Source organism: Rhincodon typus, chromosome 9 (genome assembly GCF_021869965.1).
Source record: "Rhincodon typus isolate 14 chromosome 9, sRhiTyp1.1, whole genome shotgun sequence".
In the NCBI taxonomy this organism is placed as follows: domain Eukaryota; kingdom Metazoa; phylum Chordata; class Chondrichthyes; order Orectolobiformes; family Rhincodontidae; genus Rhincodon; species Rhincodon typus.
The window spans coordinates 15,124,964-15,148,112 of record NC_063340.1 but is presented as its reverse complement, the minus strand read 5'-3'; the positions used below and the strand labels follow the sequence as shown (position 1 = coordinate 15,148,112).

General features: G+C 45.4%; 1 protein-coding gene across 1 annotated transcript in view; it reads right to left on the bottom strand.

Annotated features, from left to right (window-relative positions):
• Positions 1-23,149, bottom strand: part of LOC109933920 (nesprin-1-like) — a 197,004-nt gene that overhangs the window by 56,187 nt on the left and 117,668 nt on the right. The window contains exons 45-50 of the mRNA XM_048600919.1: positions 19,113-19,285; positions 18,102-18,411; positions 12,187-12,351; positions 6,088-6,444; positions 4,207-4,343; positions 361-532 (exon numbers count right to left, since the gene is read on the bottom strand). Of these exons, the coding sequence (XP_048456876.1) occupies positions 361-532; positions 4,207-4,343; positions 6,088-6,444; positions 12,187-12,351; positions 18,102-18,411; positions 19,113-19,285 (1,314 nt within the window). The remainder of the gene's footprint in view (positions 1-360; positions 533-4,206; positions 4,344-6,087; positions 6,445-12,186; positions 12,352-18,101; positions 18,412-19,112; positions 19,286-23,149) is intronic.

The window sequence follows — 23,149 nt, the reverse complement described above, 5'->3', positions numbered from 1 at the left end:
TTCAAATACAAACCTGACCCTGGCCATATATCAATTCAAATACAAACACGATCCTGGCCATATATCAATTCAAATACAAACACGATCCTGGCCATATATCAATTCAAATACAAACACGACCCTGGCCATATATCAATTCAAATGCAAACACAACCTTCAATACAAATAGAAACTACTGGAAGTTAACTTTCATCCCAGACAGCTGAGAAGTCAAGAAACCAAGATCTGCAAAGTGCAAAGGAAGTTCCTGAGCTCTTCCATTCCCTTTCAATCAATTTGCATTTTTCTACATTTTCCTTTATCTTTGTGTTTTATCACAGTGACTATTCTGGTCATCCCTGTGCTCTGTGAGCTCCTTACCTGCAGTTTTTGAATGATTGCAGTTGCTTCATCAATGTTTTGAGGTGTATCGAAGCAGGTGGTGATTTTGGTGTTGATCATCCACTGCTGAAACTCCCTGAAGGTCATGCGGAATCGCTGCTCCAATGCCTTTTCCTTATTCTGACAATACTTTGCAGTCTGCAAACAAAGGCTGTGGTGAGCAGAAACAAGGAGACACCAAGTTATACGAAGGCTTGGGCATGAGAAACATTGTAGCCTGTCTTCTCCCTTTACAGGTGAAATCAAACATTTTTGTAAATTTTCAAAATGTTCTGCTTCTACCACCAAGTCACAACCTGGGTTTCTGATATTGCTGCTCAAGTAGCAGTTCGGACTCCCTTAGATCAACAGTGTAACTGGAAATACTGAGGTTACTCTGTCACCCAGACAATACTGGACACATAAAGAGACGGCACCATTCTTGGTTCAATGTAGGTTAGTCCACAACATGATAGCTTTAGCACTTTTCATCAAAAACAACCATTATAGTGGCTTCAGGACAGCTTCCATCAAAATCGATTGAACAGAAATCAACAGGTTCCATTACATCAAGTTACAAAGAATTTTATAGATGAGAAACAGGGCATTCAGCCTACATGAGTATTAATGCTTCCTGAATCTCCTCCTACTTACTTTATCCAGCTCAATCACTGCATCCTTCTATTTCTTTACCCCCATATAGCTTATCATAGAGTTGCAGAGATATACAGCATGGAAACAGACGCTTCAGTCCTTGCCAGATATCCTAAGTTAGTCTAGTCCCATTTGCGAGCATTCCCTTCCAATTCATATACCCATCCAGATGCCTCTTAAATGTTGTAATTGTACCAACCTCCACCACTTCCTCTGGCAGCTCATTCCATACGCACACCACCCTCTGTGTGATAAAGTTGCCCCTCAGGTCCATTTTAAATCTTTCGCCTCTCACCTTAAAACTAAGTCCTCTAGTTATGGACTCCCATACCCTGGGAAAAAAAGACCCTGGCTATTTACACTATCCATGCTCTTCATGATTTTATAAACCTCTATAAGATCACCCCTCAGCCTCCGATGCTCTAGGGATAACAGCCCCAGCCTATTCAGTCTCTCCTTATAACTCAAATCCTCCAACCCCAGCAACATCTTTGCGAATCTTTTCTGTGCCCTTTCAATTTTGACAATATCTTTCCCATAGCAGGGAGACCAGAACACAGTATTCCAAAAGGGGCCCTTAAATGTATACTGTGGTGGAAGTTATCTGATTTATACACATACGTGAGTGTTTGTATGAGATTTTAGAGTTCAGATTTCAAAATAGTGGCATATGGGCAATGATCATTTTTGTGAATGGTTTAAAAAATATCTGTCCTTTAGGAATATTGACCTAACCCAGTATGTGTCAGACAGAGATCCCAGGTGTTAATGAACAATCGTTAATATAGGAATGTAAACATTGAGGTCTATTCACTTTTATTTGGTTTAGGATAATCAGTGATTGATTTTAGCTTAGGAAACTCAAGAGACTAGAAGTTTTTGAGCAGTTTTAGAGGAAACGTGACTGGATCCAGAAGCACAATAAAGTTGCTGATTTAGAAAGGAAAATAGAACAGTTCAGGGAATATGTTACCTTAAACAAAAGCTGATGTATGAAATTTACAGAGCAGGAAGGATTGGTTAGAAAGCAGGAGGTTATTAAAAGCTGAGCAAGTCTGAGCTCTCAGTTTCTGTTCGCTTAAGACTGCACAGTTCACAGGAGTGAACTGGGAAGAATGAGCTGGGTCAAACTTAAAGATTTGAGGTAGAGAAAGTACTTTCTCTGGATGTGAAACTATAAAGTGATGGTGTTGGGGAATAGATGACTCGTTGTTTTGGTATGTATTTTGAGAGCTTTCAAACCATGTTCTATATTTAGATAGCTTGGCTTGACTTTACTTGTTTTTTCCCTTTTGCATAATAAACTTCTTTTTTATTGTTAAATAAAATCTGCTGCCTTGTGTGCTTCAGTGACCACCACATTAAAATATGAAAAAGTTAGGGTCTATCAAGCCAGGTTTCAGACTTGTCCCAGTGGTAACATCAGCTGGATTCATAAATATCCATACACTCCTTGTAGCTGTGAGTTTTGCATTCTGACTGCTCCCGGACTAAAGAAAAGCAAGCAGGCCATTCTTTCAACTAGCCACCTAAGCTGTGAGTGGCACGGTGACTCAATGGTTAGCATTGCTGCCTCAAAGTGCCAGGGACCCAGGCTCAATTCTACCCTCGAGCGCCTGTCTGTGTGGAGTTTGCACATTCTCCCTGGGTTTGTGTGGGTTTCTGCCAGGTGCTCTGGTTTCCTCCAACAGTCCAAAGATGTGCAGGTTAGGGTGGATTGGCCATGCTAAATTGCCCGCAGTGTTCAGTGTGCAGGCTAGGTGGGTTAGCCATGGGAAATGTGGGGACAGGGCAAGGTCTGGGTCTTGGTGGGATGCTCTTTGGAGAGTCGGTGCAGACTTGATGGGCTGAATGGTCTGCTTCTAAACACTGAAGGTGAAAGCTACTCCCCTTGACCTTTGTGGTGCCCTTAGCATCCAGCAACAGTGGCCTTTCATCCAAGGTCCAGTCACCAGACCCAAAACATTAACTCTGTTTTCTCCTCCACAGATGCTGCCAGACCTGCTGAGCTTTTCCAGCATCTTTGTTTTTGTTCCTGATTTACACCATCTGCAGTTCTTTTGGTTTCACCAGTGCTGGACTCCAGCTTCCATAACTCTTGTTAGGTTGAAGATTGAAGCAGACTGCCTGAACTAAAAAGCCAAGGAATCGAGTCACCAATTTAAACCAAGTCACAGTTGCCTGCCCAGTGAGGAACCAAACCTGGGCAGAAAGGTGACACCTCCATTCTATGCTTTATAATGTACTATGGTTCAGGTGGTGGAGTTTAAGGCTTCCTTCAAAAAGAATCTACAGCACTGCCTCAGTACTGTACCCGTGTCGCAGTTTGGATGGAGACCGAAATGCCTGGAGTATAATCTGAACACACCACCCATTGGCTCAGAGGTGAGGGTAATATTCAACAGGGACAGATGAAAGCAGAGTGATCCTGTTAATAGACTAGTCAGCCAAAAGGCCAGGTTTTCGCTTTAGGCACCTGGGCTCAAATCTCATGACCACAGCAACTGGGGGAATTTAAATTTAATTAATAAAGTTAAACTGTGAAACTCTTATTGCTTGTCATCTGATTCTTAACTATCCCTCATGGAAAGAAATCATAGAATCCCTGCAGTGTAGAAGCAGGCCATTCAGCCCATCGAGTCCACACGGACTCTCTGAAGAGCATCCCACCCAGACTCACCCCCCCCACCCTATCCCTGTAAGCCTGCACTTCCCATGACCAATCCACCTAACCTGCACATCTTTGGACTGTGGGAGGAAACCCACGCAGACACAGGGAGAATGTGCAAACTCCACACAGACAGTTGCCCAAGGCTGGAATTGAACCCGGGTCCCTGGTGCTCTGATGCAGCAGTGCTAACCACCCTGCAATTTTCACCTGACCAGGCCTGCATAAGACGCAAAAACAGAAGTTGCTGGAAAAGCTCAGCAGGTCTGGCAGCATCTGTGAAGAAAAAATCAGAGATAATGTTTCGGGTCCAGTGACCCTTCCTCCAAACGTAAGACCCCGACTCACAGCAATATGATTAACTGCCCTCTGAAATGGCCCAGACAGGCACCTCACTCATGGGCAATTACAGATGGGCAACAATTACTGGCTTTGTCAGTGACACCCATATTCCGCAGAAGAATACATTAAACCAGAAACTTTCATTAGGACGCAAACTGGCTTCAATATAAACAGAGACTTACCTGTTGTATTCTTTGATCAGAGAAGAAACTTTATCTGAATGTGAGCTCAAATCCTTGGAAAATCTGCAGAGGTCATTGAGCTGAGCTTTCAGTGACTCACTCATGCTTTCTGCCTCTTTCAGAGCTTCCTCTGTCTCCTGCACCAGAAATGATTTACTTAGTCACTGAGTGGACAGCATAGATTACAACAACATTCATCCTTCAGGAAACAAAACTATGGAAAATTGTACATCAGCATCTGGCCAGCAATAGTGTGAAGGAGTGACAGTGGTCGGAATTTTATTCCCATGGTTGTGACCCTGAAGATGGGCCCAAACGTTGCGAGGAGACCTCCTCTCATTGGCTGCTGGGGGTGTTGCCATCACAAGAAAATATGGCTGCTGCCTCCAGTAGCTGGGAGCCAATCAGAAGGCCAGTACCTCAGCAGCGCCACTGGGAGTGGTGGTCATGACCAGGACTGCACCATAATGAGGAGCGACCCCAACAGCTCAACCTGGCTCCCACCCCCTGCAACCCCACAACCAGGAAAATGGCGTCGGGAGATGCTGGGACCTGTCAACGGACCAAGAGGGACTGTTCTCCGGGAGAGACAATGTGCATCAGGGGACACAGCATGTGTCGGAGGGACACCGTGTGAGAGAGAGGTACAGCGTATGTGTGAGGGGGATAGCATGTGAGAGAGGAACAGTGTGTGTGAGTGGGTCAGTATTTGTGAGGGGTTCACTATAAGTACATAAGAACATAAGAAATAGCAGCAGGAGTGGGCCATCTGGCCCATCGAACCTGCTTCACTGTTCAACAAGATCATGGCTGATCCCTTTGTAGACTCAGCTCCGCTTACCCACCAGCTCACCACAACCATAAACGCCTTTACTGTTCAAAAATCTATCTGTCTTTCCCTTAAAACATTCAATGAGGAAGTCTCAACTACTTCACTGGGCAGGGAATTCCACAGATTCATAACCCTTTGAGTGAAGAAGTTCCTCCTCAGCTCAGTCTTAAATCTGCTCCTCCTTATTTTGAGGCCATGCCTCCTCAATCCTGTTCCACTCGTCAGTGGAAACAGACTCCCTGCTTCTATCTTATCTATTCCCTTCATAATTTTATATGTTTCTATAAGATCCCCCCCTCATTCTTCTCAATTCAAATGAGTACAGTCCCAGTCTACTCAATCTCTCCTCATACGCCAATCCTCTCAACTCTGGAATCAGCCCAGCGAACTTCCTCTGCACCCCCTCCAGTGCCAGTACATCCTTTCTCAAGTAAGGAGACCAAAACTGGTATTTGTGAGGACAATATGTGTGAGGGGCTCGGTGTGTGTGAGAGAGGGACAGTGTTTGTGAAAGGGTTAGAGTGCATAGCGGTGGACAGCATTTATGGCAGGAATTTCTGTGTGGCGTGGTGGATAGTGTGTCTAAGAGCAACAGTGTAATTAATAGGAATAATGTGTTTCGCAGGACATGTGCTATCTTTGAGCTGGCTGTCATTGCTAGTGTTAACACTTAAAATTGTCAAATCGTTTACACTAGAAAGTGACATATTCTGTACAAAATTAATTGCGAGATAGAGTCTGCTTGAGTCTCACAGTGTAACGGAACATTTTCCTTCAGTTGTGAGTCACTCGATTAGTCATCGATTTAATGACTCCCCAGTAATCTCTGATACCAGAAAACAGCCAAGTTTCAGCTTTCAAAGTTGGAATTTCTGTCAGTGAGTCTACACTGCTCAAGCTGTTAGGTACTGATGTGATTGGCGTACAATTACCAGTTAGGAAAGAGTTATGTTTATGCCCTGTTAACAATATTAGAGCCCGTGACAAGCTGATTTTAATTTGCTTTGCTCACAGACTCCCTGGTCCCCTATAGAGAGCCCCAGACAAACCTTTGCTTTCTGCCAGCATTCCACAACCTCTTCGTCTGTTGTTTTGTCCAGCAGCTGGGACAGGCTGTGCGAGCAGGCGGCGAGAGTGGCCTTGAACTCCTGCAGGTCCTTGTCCAGCTGTGTGACCTGTGCCTCAAACTCCTGCTCGGAGCTGGTGGTCTGACTGAGCATGGTCTCCAGGCCGCTCTGCGCTTGCAGGGTGCTCCCTTCCCACTGCTGCCAGTCCGCCCTCAGGGTATCCAACTCCCTGGCCAATGCCTCCCGTCCATTCGCTGCCATCTGCTCCCCCACTTCCGCGGCCAGAGCCTCCACTCTGTTCAGACGCTCCTTGCCATTCCGTCTGGAAACGATCAGCTCCTGAGAATGGAAGGCATTCACCGTTACCAGCCCTGTCATAACTGTTTGTGTAAGCCCTCCTGAAAGTTCATAGTTGAGCAAACACTGCGCAATATCCTGCAGAAGATATTAACCCTCACACTGCCCAGGGCAGGGGGTGGGGTGGGGGAAGGATTTTCAGACACAATCACGCTTGACACTTCTCTGCAACAACCAATTGCATTTACATAACGCCCGGAACAAAGTCAACCATCCCCAAACAGCAACAGACAGAGCTGACACAGAGGCACATGAGGGAGTCTGTTGAAAATACCTAATATATAGCCAGAGGCAAAATAAAATTTCAGATCGTAACCAGGCCAAATTGAACAGTCGACCACATTCCTCAGGAAGTTTGCTAAAAGCAGTCATACCAACCCTGCAGTGCAAGCTGTTGGGAGGTAATTTAGGACAATTTCAACCCCTCGAATGTAAGCCTTTGCAAAGTGCAGTGATATGGCATCCATCGGTAACACTCTTGCTTTGGAGTCGCGCAGTCTTAGGTCCAAGTGCCCACACTGGGGATGGTGCACAGGCATCAGGGCTGACACCCCAAAGCAGTGCTGAGGAAGTGATGCCCTGTCAGAGGTGCTGTCTCTCAATGGGAATTTGAACCAGTCTGCCAGCTTGGGTAGATATAAAGGATCCCGTGGGCCTATTTCAGAAGTCGAGCAAGGGTGTCTCTGGTGTCCTTGTCAACATTAAGCTCTCAAACAGCAAATTATCTGGTCGATTGCTATCGCATTGCTGACTCAGCGAGCTTGCTATGCACAAATTGGCTGCCTCATTTCCTACTTTACAATAGTGAACACGTGTACTCCACTGGCCGTAAAGTGGTGTGAGTTGTCCAGTGCTTAAGAAAGGTGCTATATAAATGCAAGTCTTTCTTTATACTTCACTGTCAGGACCTATACTTGGAACTGCACTTTATAAGGAATATCAGAGACTTGGAGAGGGTGTAGTGGAGGTTTATTAGGAATGAAGGATTTCAATTATATATGTGGACTAGTGGAACTGGGATTATCCTCCTCAGGGCAAAGTAAAGGGGAAGCAATGGCCTGGCGGTATTATTGCAGGAGCGTTATCCCAACGATCCAGGTAATGTTCCAGGGACTCAGGTTCGAATCCTGCTGTGGCAGATGGTGGAATTTGAATCCAATAAAATCTGGAATTAAGAGTCTAATGATGACCATGAATCCATTGCCAAGTGTTGGAGAAACCCATCTGAGAAGGGAAGGAAACTGCCATCCTTACCTGGTCTGGCCTACATGTGACTCCAGACCCACAGCAGTGTGGCTGACTCTCAACTGCTCCCTCAGCAATAAGGGATGGGCAATAAATGCTGGCCTGGCCAGCAATGCCCTCATCCCGTGAATGAATATTTTAAAAAAAGAGACTTGGTCTAAGGCATGCTGCCCTAAGGGACAATGATGATGATAAGGACACTATACTAATATTGAATCATTACATTACTCCAGTAATCAACAGAGAAATGAACAAGGTAAAGACATTAGGAAAACCAATCAAAACAGGATACAGCAGTAAGAGCCAATTAGATAAACTACAGAGAGTAAAATCCTTAGTCTGCATCAATCACATCTACACATAATAAGTCAGGGAAAAGACAGCAGAGGTGCTATTACACCCATGCAGGATGTAATTAGAAAAGGGAACCATTTCAGAAAACTGGTGGACAGAAATGTTATATCTATGTTTAAAAAGGGAACTAGAATGAGTTAAAGGAAATACAGACTGGCTTTGACACTTGTGATGAGAAAGATAATTAAATCCTTACTCAAAGTAACAATGGCCTATAATCTAGGAAACAGAAGCATAACAGAGAGTGTTCAGCGTAGATGTGAATCTTTTGAACACTTCTACAACACGAGAGAAAGCGGAGGCAAGGGTCATGTGGTAGATGTAATATAGTCAGATTTCAAACAACCTTCGATAAAGTGTCTACAGTAGACTCATGACTAAGATCAGAGCATGTGGGGTTATAGGACAAGGAGCAGAATGGATAGAAGTTTGACAAAAAAGTAACAGAACAGAAAGTAATGGGAAAGCGTAGTGGGTCAAATGAGTAAATGGAGTGGCAAAGTGTTCCACAGGGACTGGTGCTGGAACCACTGCTCCTCATAATTTGCACAAGACTCAGGGATGGGAAAGTGCAAAAGGCAAGTCCCACCTGCTTCAGAGATGTTATAACACACCTCTGGAGAGGTTATGGAGTCACAGAGTCACACAGCATGTAAACAGATCCCTCGGCCCAGAGATAACAAGGTGTAGAGCTGGAACGCTTTGCGGAACACCTACGCTCGGTTCGCACTAAACAACTGCACCTCCCAGTCGTGAACCATTTCAACTCCCCCTCCCATTCCTCAGACGACATGTCCATCTGGGCCTCCTGCAGTGCCACAACGATGCCACCTGAAGGTTGCAGGAACAGCAATTCATATTCTGCTTGGGAAACCTGCAGCCCAATGGTATCAATGTGGACTTCACAAACCTCAAAATCTCCCCTCCCCCTACCGCATCCCAAAACCAGCCCAGCTCGTCCCTGCCTCCCTAACCTGTCCTTCCTCCCACCTATCCCCTCTTCCCACCTCAAGCCCCACCCCCATCTCCTACCTACTAACCTCATCCTGCCCCCTTGACCTGTCCGTCCTCCCTGGACTAACCTATCCCCTCCCTACCTCCCCACTTACACTCACCTTTACTGGCTCCATCCCCGCCTCTTTGACCTGTCTGTCTCCTCTCCACCTATCTTCTCCTCTATCCATCTTCTATCCGCCTCCCCCTCTCTCCCTATTTATTTCAGAACCCCCTTCCCCTCCCCCATTTCTGAAGAAGGGTCTAGGCCCGAAACGTCAGCCTTCCTGCTCCTCTGATGCTGCTTGGCCTGATGTGTTCACCCACTCGTCCTCGGCCCACCCAGTCCATGCCGGCCATAATCTCAAACTACACTGGTCCCACCTGCCTGCACTCAGCTCACATCCCTCCAAATCTTTCCTATTCATGTACTTATCTAAATGTCTTTTAAACATTGTAACTGTACCCGCATTCACCACTTCATCTGGAAGTTCATTCCACACACGAATCACTCTCTGTAAAAACATTGCCCCTCATGTCTTTTTTTAAATCTTTCTCCTCTCACCTTAAAAATGCCTCCTGTGTCTTGAAACGCTCTACCCTAGGGAAAGGACACCTGCCATTCACCCTATCTATACCCCTCATGATTTTATAAACCTCTATAAGGTCACCCCTCAGCCTCTGTCACTCCAAGGAAAATAGCCCCAGCCTATTCAGCCTATCCCTATTGCTCAAACCCTCCAGCCCCAGCAACATCCTTGTAAATATTTTCTGAACCCTTCCAAGTTTTACAACATCTTTTCTATAGCAGGGAGACCAGAACTGAACGCAATACTCCAAAAGTGGCCAAACCAATGTCCTGTACAGCCACAAGGCAAGTGTATCAAATGCCTTCTTCACTACCCTTTCTGACTAGGGGTTAAACATTTCAGTAAAGAGGCAGGTTTTAAGAAGCATCTTTCAGGATGGGAGAGTATAGAGGCAGAGAGATTTAGGGAGGGGATTTTAGACCTTTAGGGATCCAGACAGCTGAACGCATAGCTCCCTATACTCAAAGGAAATTGGGATTTACAAGAAGCCAGAACTGAAGCACTGAAAAGCAGGAGGAATTACTTAGGGAGTATTTCCCATCAAAATCTAGAATGGTACCGCTATTTTTGATTACAAACAAAACTACAGGCCCAAGATAAACAGGGAGATGGTGAGAGGACAGAAGTGTGTGTAGGGCGAGCCTTGGGATCTGTCTTCAGCAATCAAAAGATAGAGGTCAGGATGAGGTGTGGGCAGAGGTCAACATAGTTGCATTGTGGAGAGAGGGGACAAAGTTTATGGGAGACGTGGGGGAGACCTGGTGGTAAAGTCTTCCTCCAGGGGGCCACAGTACACTTAAGGCCCATGACACACGCTGTAAAGAGACAGTCACCTCCTGGATCGAGAAACTCTCCTGTCCGCTACACTGCCATGTTTCCCGAGATTGGGAATCCCATGCAGCAAGTGTTACACTAACTGCACTGCAGGGACCTGTTTGTAATACCTTACCGAGGCTCAGTGGCTCAGTGGTTAGCACTGCTGCCTCACAGCGCCAGGGACCCGGATTCGATTCCAGCCTCACGCGACTGTCTGTGTGGAGTTTGCATATTCTCCCCGTGTCTGCATGAGTTTCCTCCAGGTACTCCGGTTTCTTCGCACAGTTCAAAGACATGCAGGGTAGGTGGATTGGGCCATGCTAAATTGTCTAGGAACGTGCAGGCTGGGTGGATTAGACAATGTAAAAATGGAGGATTACAGGAATAGGGTGGGTCTGAGTGAGATGATCTTCGGAGGGGCAATGTAGACCTTATGGGCCGAATGACCTGCTCCCACACTGCAGCAATTCCATGATTCTAAGTGCAGGGACACAGCAAATGCAGTAGTTTTTGAAGCGTAGTTACTGTTGTAACATTGGTAAAGTGGCGGGCAATATATGCACAGCAAGATTCCATGCAATAACGACCAGATCATCTGTTTCAGGATTGGAGAGATAAATAGCGTCAGGAAATTGGGGAGAGCTGTCCTGCTTCTCTCTGAAATACTATCAGGGGATGTTCTATGTCCAGTAAGAGGGCACGAGGGTCTTTGGTATAATGTCTCATCCAAAAGATGGCACCACTGCACCATTTTTTCAGTACTGCACTGTACAGCCAAGGTGACCTGGTTTCTGGAGTGGAGCTTGAACCCAGGATCTACTGGCTCAGAAGGAAGAGGAAACCTCAGAAGACACTGTACTCATGGATCTATCCTGCAGTTACAGTCAAGAGTTTTACAGCACAGAAACAAACTCGTCCATGCCAACCAGATATCCTAAATAAATCTAGTCCCATTTGTCAGCATTTGGCCCATATCCCTCTAAACCCTTCCTATTCATGTATCCATCCAGATAACTTTTTCATGTTGTAACTGTACCAGCCTCCACCGGTTCCTCTGGCAGTTCATTCCATACTCGCACCACCCTCTGTGTGAAAAAGCTACCCCTTAGGTCCCTTTTAAATATTTCCCCTCTCACCTTAAACCTATGCCCTCTCGTTTTGGAGTCCCCTACCCTGGGGAAAAGACGTTGACTATTCACCCTATCCATGCCCCTCATGATTTTAGAAACCTCTATATGGTCACCCCTCAGCCTCCGATGCTCCAGGGAAAATAGCTCCAGCCTATTCAGCCTCTCCCTGTAGCTCAAACCCTCCAACCCTGGCAACATCCTTGTCAATCTTTGCTGAACCCTTTCGAGTTTCAAAACATCTTTCCTGTAGCAGGCAGACCAGAATTGAATGCAGTATTTCAAAAGTGGCTGAAACAATGTCCTGTACAGCTGCAACATGACCCTCCCAACTCCACTACGCAATGCACTGACCACTAAACGCAAGCGTGCCAAACATCTTCTTAACCACCCCGTCTACCTGGGACTCTACTTTCAAGGAACTATGAACCTGCACCCCAAGGTCTCTTTGTTCAGCAACACTCCCCTGGACCTTACCATTAAGTGTATAAGTCCTGCCCTGATTTGCCTTTCCCAAAATGCAGCACCGCACATTTATCTACTTGTCAGATTCCTGCTGTCTAATTTCTGTAAATCAGAGGCCAGGTAATTATTCCCACCGTGACTTTCTTCAGTTTTCTCTGCAGAGCTGTCGAGTCTCCTGATAAATCTGACCATCGGTGAAGTTCCTCCTTTGCTGAGGTCAGCCAGTTAGTTAGTTCTTGCACAGCGACGTTATACTGCTGATGGTCCTGCACCTGATCCTCCAGCTTCTTCACCTTTCCCTGCAATCAAAAGCAAATTCAGCTATACATGCTACCACATCGAACACAGAAATTACTGTGACTGCAACATGTGTTTTATGCTCTGTTTGACATCCCCTAACAACTCGCTCCACCACCTCCAGACCTGCTGACCTGCCCTAGCGATTTGTGCATTTATTTGATTCAGGTAAGTCGCTTGGTTTCAGGAAATTCACTTTGGAGACTGAAATATTATCTGCAGATAAATTCAATTGTTATTGAGTAGTTACATATTTTAAGAGTAACTAGGACAGTTTCTACATTCTCTGATTTACTGATGAGAGGTGCAATAGTAAATTGAATTTTGTTGTATACTTAATGTTCATCTAAGCTGCAGACGATGTTCTTTTCTCTGCAAAGATCTGTATCAAGTAGTCAAGTATGTCATTGTTTGAAATTGGGTAAACCAAGCACATTGAACAGATGTGTCCTTAAACAAATGCCAATTTTAAGTTGTGTAATGATTCATTAGGTTTATTTAAAGTTCCTACTGCTCTCTGCCCACATTTCCTCTTTGTACAGAGATTATCGAGATGTGAAGTGACCTTACTCACAAAATGCCTGCAGCATGCTAAGTAGCAGAAAAATGTGTATGTGTAAATAGAGGAGATATTAGATGGCGAGGAAAGGTTTAGAGGGATATCACAAACACAGGAAAATGGGACTAGTTCAGTTTAGGAATGGACAGGTTGAGCCGAAGGACCTGCTTCCGTGCTGCATGACTCTACGACTATGACTGTGCTGGAACTCATGACCTCTATTGAGCTGTGATTCTAAGGTCCGATTTCACGTGTCACCCCCTTCCCTCTGCAAAAGCCCAGAGTCAGCACCACTTCTGTGCCTCGAAACTCACCAGAGACAGACCACACACCCCTACAGCAGTGACAGGGATGGCTAGTGCCTCATACTCCCCCTCATTGGGTCAAATGTATCAGTATAACTACATCGCCATAACTGTGACCTAGATATTAAAAGGGGGAATAACTCCACAGAGGCCAGTATCCTGTCACCAAGTGACCCAATATGAAGAGCCCTTGACACTGATCCGGCTCCCTCAGAGCCAGCTCTTAGAGTGAACAGAACCTCTGACACTCCTGTTCTTATCTGTCAGCCAGGGCGCCCTGATTGGCCCAGATTAACAGCCCCAATCAGGGAACTCATACAATCACTACAGGAAGGACTTCTCTTTTATTCATTCATTTTTATTTATTTATTGCCCCATCACTAATTACCCAGAGGGCAGTTAAGAGTCTACGACATTGCTGTGGGTGTGGAGTCACATGTAGCCCAAACCAGGTAAGGATGGTAGATTCCTTTCCTAACGGACATTAGTGAACCAGATGGATTCACAGTCATCATTAGACTCTTAATTCCAGGTATTTGTTGAATTCAAATTCCACCATCTGCCGTGGCGGGATTCAAACCTGGGTGCCCAGAACATTACCTGGGTGTCTGGATTAACAGCGCAGTGATAATACCACTAGGCCATCACCTCCTCCATTAGTTGTGAGTAACGATGGTGGTAGTGGGTTGGGGGGAGGAAAGTGGAACGTGGAGCTTTGTGTGTGAACCCTGAAAGTATGTATTCCCCACTCACATTGTTTCACCTCAGCAGCTTCCCCCACCTGATGGACCAGGCCTCCCAGTGAGGACTCCACCACAGCCAGAATGAATCCCCGACCTCACAGTGTTCAGTCTCTGACTACTGGGGGTCTTTCTCTGGGCTTTGGGGAATAGATGGGGCAGGGGAGGTGGGTTTTTTTTTATTGGGTTGAAGTAAAACGCTCCAGCTTCTCCCGGCCTTGCAGGTGCTGTGCTGAATCAAGCACGGTATTGATGCAATAATTAGAGATGATCGTGGTTCAGGAGATCAGGGTGTAGATTCAGTTTGGGTAGAGTTGAAGAACAGTAAAAGGAAAGAAGTCACAAGCAGGAGTGGTCTCCAGGCCCCGAACAGTGACCGCAACGTGGGCCATGACGGACAAGAGGAAACGTTGGATGCTCTAGATAAAATGGTTGGCAGTAATCATGGATGACTTTAATCTACATCGTAACTCGAAAAATCAGATCAGTTCATAGAATATTTAATAGAATGATTTCAAAATAGTATCTGGGAACAGCACATTTTGGAACTGACAAGGGAGCAGACAATAACAGGCTTGGAATTATGTCATGTGACAGGATGACTACTGACCTCAGAGTAAAAGCATTGCTAGGTAGCAGCGATTACAACCTGATTGAATTTTACATCCCGTGTGAAAAGGAGAAGAGTGAGTCAAAGACTAGTACCTTAAACATGAAAACAGGCAACTGTGCGGGCATTAAAGCTGAGCCAGTGAACTGGAATACTAAGCCAGGGAATAATCAATAGAGACACAGCAACTGGACGTTGAGTCATTGAGATATACGGCATGGAAACAGACCCTTTGATCCAACTCGTCCATGCCGATATCCTAAATTAATCTCGTCCCATATGCCACCATAAAGCCCATATCCCTCTAAACCCTTCCTATTCATGTATCCATCCAGATGCCTTTTAAATATTGTAATTATACTAGCCTCTACGACTTCCTTGGGCAGCTCCTTCCACACACGCACCACCCTCTGTGTGAAAAGTTGCCCCTTAGGTCCCTTTTAAATCTTTCCCCTCTCACCTTAAACCTATGCCCTCTAGTTTTGGACTCCCATACCCTGGGGAAAAGACCTTGACTATTCACCCTATCCATGCCCCTCATGATTTTATAAACCTCTATAATGTCACCCCCTCAGCCTCCGATGCTCCAAGGAAAATAGCCCCAGCCTATTCAGCCTCTGCCTAGAGCTCAAACCCTCCAACCCTGGCAACATCCTTGTAAATCTTTTCTACACCCTCTCAAGTTTCACAATATCCTTCCTACAGCAGGGAGGTCAGAACTGAATGCAGTATTCCAAAAATGGCCTAACCAACGTCCATTTAAGGGGATATTTCAGAATGCCCAAAATAAGTAGATTCCTATATAAAGCAAAATTCCAAAGGGAGGACCCACCATCTAGGGTTAACTAGAGAAGGTAAAGAGAGCATCAAAGGTAAGGATTAAGCTTATAATTGCACAAAGAGGAGTGGCATGTCAGATGATTGGTCAGAATATAAAGAACGGCAGAGGATGCCTAAGAGTTTAATCAGGAGGAAGAAATTAGAGCATTAGATGAAGTCAGCTCGGAATATCAAAATGGAGAACAAGAACTTCTGCAGGTATTTAATAAGGAAAGCAGTAAGTAAAGGGGGGGCTGGGTCCGTGGGGGGGGGGGGGGTGAGGATTAACAGTAGATAATAAGGATCCAGTAGATGGGGTACAACGTTGGAAAATGGGAAGATATTCACTTTGGCAGGAAAATTAAAAAGAGCAGAGCGTTACTAAAATGGAAAACAACTGCAGAATCTCGAGGTGCAGAGGGATTTAAATGTTCTGGCGTGCAAGTTCCAAGCAGTTAGTATGCAAGCAGAGCATGTAATCAAGAAAGCTAATAGTTTATTATTGTTTATTTGTTGTCCTATTTGTTGAATTCAAATTCCACCATCTGCCGTGGCGGGATTCAAACCTGGGTGCCCAGAACATTACCTGGGTGTCTGGATTAACATTGTTTATTTCGAGAGGAAATTAATAAAAATGATAATGTTATGCTTCACTTCACGACATTGGTGAGACCACCTCTTGAATATTAGGGACAGATTTGGTCTCCTTATTTAAGGATGGATATAAATTGGAGTTGGCTCAGAAGGTTTTAGGACGGAAAGAAGAGAATTTTCTTCCCTCAGAGGGTTTTGGAATTCCCGACCTCAGGAAGTGAGGTGACTAAATATTTCTAAAGCAAAGGTACGTAGATTGCTGATGAGCAGGGGGATCGAAGGTTACCGGGGCTCGATGAGAATGTGGGAATCGTAACAGGGAGTCAACCATGATCGTATTGAGTGGGTAGGAGACCCAAGGGGGCTGAATGGCCTACTTCTGCGCCTAGTTCATATAATCATAAACAGAACTCCATAAAGCCCATTTCTGAAGAAGGATCCCAACCCGAAATGTCAACTTTCCTGCCGCTACTGATTCTGCCTGGCCTGCTGTGTTTCTCCAGCTCCACACTGTGTTAACCATAAAGCTGTCTTTGCCTCTCTGTAGCTGCTGATTTTCCTGAGACATGTGAAACCTGACCAACTACTGAGTGACCTGGAAAACCGAGGCTTCCAGATTCATTAATATATTTAAACTGTCAACTTTCCTCTGGGGGAGACGACCCATCCGCACCATCCCCCTGCCCCCAACCCCACTCTGCCCCACCAACGTCGCGCCTCCCTAAAACCCAAAAGGGGGCAGATTGTTGGGGAGGAGGGGGTTTGTTTCGGGGTTTGGGATTTGTAACATTTTAACATCTGACCTGACACACCCATTTTGGGAATCAAAGTTCACCATAACCTGCTCACTGTAAGCGCTTGGACATCAGCTGCAGCACAGGGTACAGCTGTGGGCACCACATTATAGGTAAGATGTGAATGCGTTGGAGAGAAAGCAGAAAGCGATTTACAAGCATGGATCCTGGCATGAGTTATGAAGACAGATTAAAGAAGTTGAGACTGTTCTCCTTGGAGAGAAGAAGGCTGACAGGAGACTTAGCTTCAAAACCGTGAGTGGGTTCGAGAGAGTAGATAGGGAGAATCTGTTCCCACTCACAAAAGAAAGGAGAACAAGAAGATGTAGATTTAAAGTGATCTGCAAACCAGCATGGGTGAAGTGAGAAAAACCTTCTACACTCAGTGAATAGTTGGTATATGGAATGAATTGCCTGGACATGTGGTGGAGGCTGGTTCAATTGAGGCAATCAAGAGGTTAATTGGATAATAAAGGGCTGCTGCAAGCACGATGGGCCAAATAGCCTCTTTATGACCCATTTCATTTCAGTGAACTGGGCCACCTCAGTGTAGACTTGTGGTAAGAGTGTGAAGACGGAATCTGGATGGCTCACGGGGCCAGAGAATTCCCCCAATTGGTTGTTAAGAAGCTGGGGATGTTTTCCCTACATAATGTTTGACAGGCACAAAGTGAACACGTCACTCAACATTATCTTCCCATGGAGCGGGTTTGCAGACTACATTTTGCAAAGAAAGGATCTTGAATGAGAGGCCAGTTAACTCTGCAATCCCCACTTTCATTCCAGCGGTGGCGATGTGGTGAAGGGGACTTGTCCCATGGCCCATTTATTTCAATTCATTATGGGATGAGGGTGTCGCTGACCAGGCAGCATTTACTGCCCATCCCTAATTGCCCAGAGGCAACTCAGAGTCAACCACATTGCTGGGGGTCTGGAGTCACATGTAGGCCAGACCAGGTAAGGATGGCAGTTTCCTTCCCTAAAGGACATTAGTGAGCCAGATGGGTTTTCCGACAATCGATAATGGATTCGTGGTCATCATTAGATTCTTAATTCCAGATATTTTATTGAAGAAAGAATTCCACTTAACAAGAAGGACTGTAAAGTTGGACGTTTGCTTTATTTCTTCATTTTTCTGCCTTTATATTCTATGTTTTGGTTTATTTTTCTGTGTTTTAAGATGGCGCCAGAGAGTAGTGACACTATACAACACCTTTCCCATATTTAGAAACAAGATATATGTGACAACACATAAATCAAATAAAAACACAGTCACAGTCGATGTTACTTCCTTTACAATGCTGCAGAATCAAACAGGAAGGGGTCGTTACCTTGGCAACTACAACAATATCAGCAAACTGGGTCCTCATCTCTAGCTGTGCATCCTCCGTGAAAGACAGGTCACCAGTTCTCTCCAGCAGCTCCTGGGCTTTCTCAACCAGCCGGGCAAGTATGGCTGAGTGCTTTTCAATGTCAACCAGCAGACTCTGGTATCTCTCCAGCTGCAAGAGCTTGTCCTTCAGGTCGTTCTGCAGCTCCAGGTCCTGGCTCACTCCCTGCTCCGTTCTCTCCATCCACTGCTGCAGCTGCTTCTTACTTTCCAGGAACCCATTCCACTGCGCCACCACCCACTCCAGCTGGCTGGAAGGCAAAGGAGCAACAGAAGGCACGGTTACGAGAGAGGCGCTACTGATGGGGGCAAGGTAATAATGACCAGGCACCTTTTTAAATGGGTGGATTTTGAATGAACTAAATCCCGCTCACCATCTGTGAGAAACTAAGGACCCCCATCAGTGATGGGGGATGGAGGTACTGAAAAGTGAGATTATATTCACTACGCAAGGACAGAAGTGTAGGTCACCATTGTCCCAGAGAACTGTAGTGGCACACCGTCCATCCAGCATGCGCTGACCAATACGCAGTTACACATTGAGCTCTTTAACTCGGCCTTATCGTCCTCCCCTCATATTACCTCACAACGTTAAACGTTGGCAATCATAAGATACGGAGGGCGGTTAGAGATTCCGAAAAGCAGAAATCATGAGTTCAAATCTCACCGAGGTCAGCTGTGACCAATCTCGTCATTCGAAGGGGCGCTGACTGAAAGTTGTGCTGGCGATGGGTTTGGGTCGAGAAACAGGTTTTCCTTGTTTGGTCTCTACACCTATCTCTGACCAAAACCCACCCCCTTTTAAATGTTTTACAGAAAATAGATAACAGATTACAAACTGTGCCAGCAAATTTGGTGGATAATCGATGGAATTAACTGTTACTTTTGTGGCGTAAAGCTGGTTTAGGACGTCAATGATGATGCCCACAGTTAATTCAGAGTCAGGTTATACCTGTGACAGTTCACTGAGCTACTGACAACTTTGGCCCAGGCTTCCTTGAGTGCCTGGAGCTGGCTCTGAATAGCATCCCTTGCTTCCTGTTTACTGCTCTTCAGGGACTGTTCTCCTTTACCGATCGTCATATTCAGCTTCACCTCGCCTTCGCCCTTCATCAGCAGGATCTCCTAGATAGGACAAACAAGACAAGCATTTCAAGAATAGCGTCTTTATTTTTAACAACGTCTGCAGCAGGACAGCTCCTGTAATTGTTAAATTTCCCCATTGGGTAGGAAGGGGAAGGATCGCACCATTCTATTCTACAATAAAGTCAAAAACACACACAGCATGTTCTGGCAGTGTCTCTGGAGAGAGAAGCAGAGTTGACATTTTGAGTCCAGTATGAGTCCTCTTTAGAATGCTGAGTTCAAAAGAAGGATCATAGAGTCACACAGAAACAGACCCTTTGGTCCAACTCATCCATGTCGACCAGGTATCCCAACTAAACTAGTCCCATTCGCCTGCATTTGGCCCATATGCCTCTAAACCCTTTCCTACCCATGTACCTGTCTAAACATCTTTTAAATGTTGTAATTGTACCAGCCTCCACCACTGCCTCTGGCAGCTCATTCTCTACACGCATCACCCTCTGTGTGAAAAAATTGCCCCTCAGGTTCCTTTTAAATCTTTCCCCTCTCACCTTAAACCAATGCCCTCTAGTTTTGGACTCCCCTACCCTGGGGAAAAGACCTTGGTTATTCATCTTATCTGTGCTCCTCATAACTGTATAAACTTCTATGTGATCACTCCTTAGCCTCCTACACTCCAGGGAAAAAGTCCCAGCCTGTTCATCCTCTCCTTATAACTCAAAACTTCCAGTCTTGGTAACATCCTTGCAATTTTTTTTTAACACTCTTTCCAGTTTAATAACATCTTCCTGATGGATCTGACATGTTGACTCTGTTTCTCTCTCCACAGATGCTGCCAGACCTGCTGAGTTTCTCCAACACTCACTGTGTCTGCTACCCATTGACAATAATGTACATTCTGAACTCAACCTTACCCTTCCAGCAAGATTTGATTTTCTGCTTCTCACATCCTAACAATTCCTCTGCGAGAAGAGATTTCTTTTGGGTAATGGTCTGAATTTATGCATTCAGTTACTAACTTGCTGACCAGTGAGTTAATAAAATCCCTCAAAATTTCAAATCCTTCTATCAAATCTCCTTTTCGCCTCAATCTTTATACTGCTGAAAATAGCCCCATTTTCTTTCTTCATAACTAAAGTCTCTCATCTCAGGCGTCACTCTAATAAATATCTTCTTTACCTTTTCCATGACATTGACATCCCTCCTGACCTGAGGTATCCTGAAACTGGACCTAATATTCTAACTAACCAACGATTGGATATGGCATCCTGAACAGTATAACTCCTTTCAACATCAAACATCTATTTACAAATTGGCTCGCTCGCTGACCAGATTGTACATCACAGGAAAGGCATAGCTTCCACACCATGTAGTCAAGGAGAGATGCTATTCATAATGCACTCCCAGCATGCATTGGGAGTGTACAACAGGGATTGGTTACACAGGTGAGCAGGCCTGATTTTCCACACTTGGCACTCAATATCAGTGGATCCCCCTTCACATTGGAAAGGTGTCTGTGTCAGGCAGTTAAAACCTTTGAGTGTTATTGGTGTTTCTCAGACCTAAGCCAGGGCAATTTGTCTTTTTGGAGAAAGAAACCTGATGTCTGGGGATGGTCTAGTATTGTTTACTCATTCCTTCATGGGATGTGCATGTTACTGGCTAGGCCACACATACCTGATTGACATTGAGGATCATGGAATCCCTACATAGAATCCCATTCGGCCCATTGAGTCCACGCCAGCCTGCTGAAGAGCTATCTCTCCTCTCAGACACATTCCCCTACCCTACCCCAGTAACTCTGCACTTTACCCTGGCTAACCCAGATAGCCTACACATCCCTGCACACTATGGGACAATTTAGCGTGGCCAAACCACCTAACCTTTGCACATCTTTGGACTGTGGGAGGAAACCGGAGCACTCAGAGGAATACCACACAGACACAGGGGTTGTTTTCCTCCTGGATGGTACAAGTCGTGGGTTTGGTGGGTAGTGTAAATGGTGTGTGTGACTCCAGTTGGACACCAGTGTGTTTGATTCTTAACTACCCTGCGCAGTGAGCTAGTAAATCATTAATTTCAATGTTGGCTTCTTAAGAGAAACTCAGAATGTACTGCAAATGAAAAGCTCGCCAGCAATGCCCTTCTTTTGAGAATTAATCAAGAGAAGCGGGTTAACCCACATCCTCACAGATTGGGCAGCACATGGCACAGGAACAATCTGAAATGGACAGACTGGGGCAATGTCAGCATTTTCAGTTCCTTGAGCAGCTCTACACACAAGAGCTCCGATTATGATCAAGGGCATCAGAAAATCTGGATCTGGGAGGTCATATCTCCACCGCACCAGGACCTGGTTACCCATAACCATACCACATCTGGACCTGGTTACCCATATCCATACCACACCAGGACCTGGTTGCCCATATCCATACCACAGCTGGACCTGGTTACCTATATCCACACTATACGAGGACATGGTTACCCATATCCATACCACACCAGGGCCTGGTTACCCATATCTCTACCACACTAGGACCTGGTTACCCATATCCATACCACACCAGGACCTGGTTATCCATATCCATACCACACCAGGATCTGCTTACCCATATCCATACCACACCAGGACCTGGTTATCCATATCCATACCACACCAGGACCTGGTTACCCATATCCAAACCACACCTGGAACTGGTTGCCCATAACCGTACCACACCAGGACCTGATTACCCATATCCAAACCACACCTGGAACTGGTTACCCATATTCATACCACACCTGAATCTGGTTACCCATATCCATACCACGCCTGGATCTGGTTACTCATATCCATATCACACCTGGACCTGGTTACCCATATTTATACTATACCTGGTTCTGGTTACCCATATCCATACCACACCAGGGCCTGGTTACCCATATCCAATCCACACCTGGATCTGGTTACCCATACCCAAAGCACACCTGGATCTGGTTATCCATATCCATACCACACTGGTTACCCATATCCACACCACACCAGGATCTGGTTACCCATATCCACACCACACCAGGACCTGGTTACCCATATCTCTACCACACCAGGACCTGATTGCCCATATCCATACCACACCTGGATCTGGCCATTCCTATCTAAACCACACATGTATGGTGATGCTGTCACTTTAAGAGGTGATTTTGTCCTTGTTTTGTTTTGAAGAGAGGGTGTGAGGCAGAGATACCAATCAGTCTGGGATAATGTAAACAGCTTCGGAGGCCTTGGGCGTTTTTTTTAAAAAGATAGCCTGAATGGGTGTGGCCAGCTCTGACTGATCTAGATTTCTGGGTTTTGTTTTCCATTAGCAGCAGAAGCTATTGGGGTCTGAACAGAGTTAGGAGCTTCAATGAATGTCTCCTGGCTGCTAATCTCTCTGACTTTTCTCTTGATTTTTTTTTGCCTCCTGGATTGGAGAACTGCATTTGAGAATCTGAGTCTGAAATTTCTTTCTTTGCCACAGGATCTGTTTATGGGATATTACTTTATTGGAACAGTTAATTCATAACAGTTTCTGTGTCTATGATTCTGTTCAGTTTCTAATTGAGTTATTTTAAATTCCTGTTTCTTTGGTGGTATTTTTAACTACAGTACTTAAATACATTCTGTTTTACGTAGAGTGGTTTGACCATTCGCATTGCATCTGGAACAGAGCACTTCATATTTGCCTTAAAAATAAGAAAAGTTAGAGTCTAGGCTACCTCCTTAAAATATTTTGACAGGGGTCTGGTCTGGTCCATAACACCTGGATCTGTCTGTTCCTATCTATCCCACACCTGGATCTGTCTGTTCCTATCTGTCCCACACCTGGATCTGTCTGTTCCTACCTGTCCCACACCTGGATCTGTCCGTTCCTACCTGTCCCA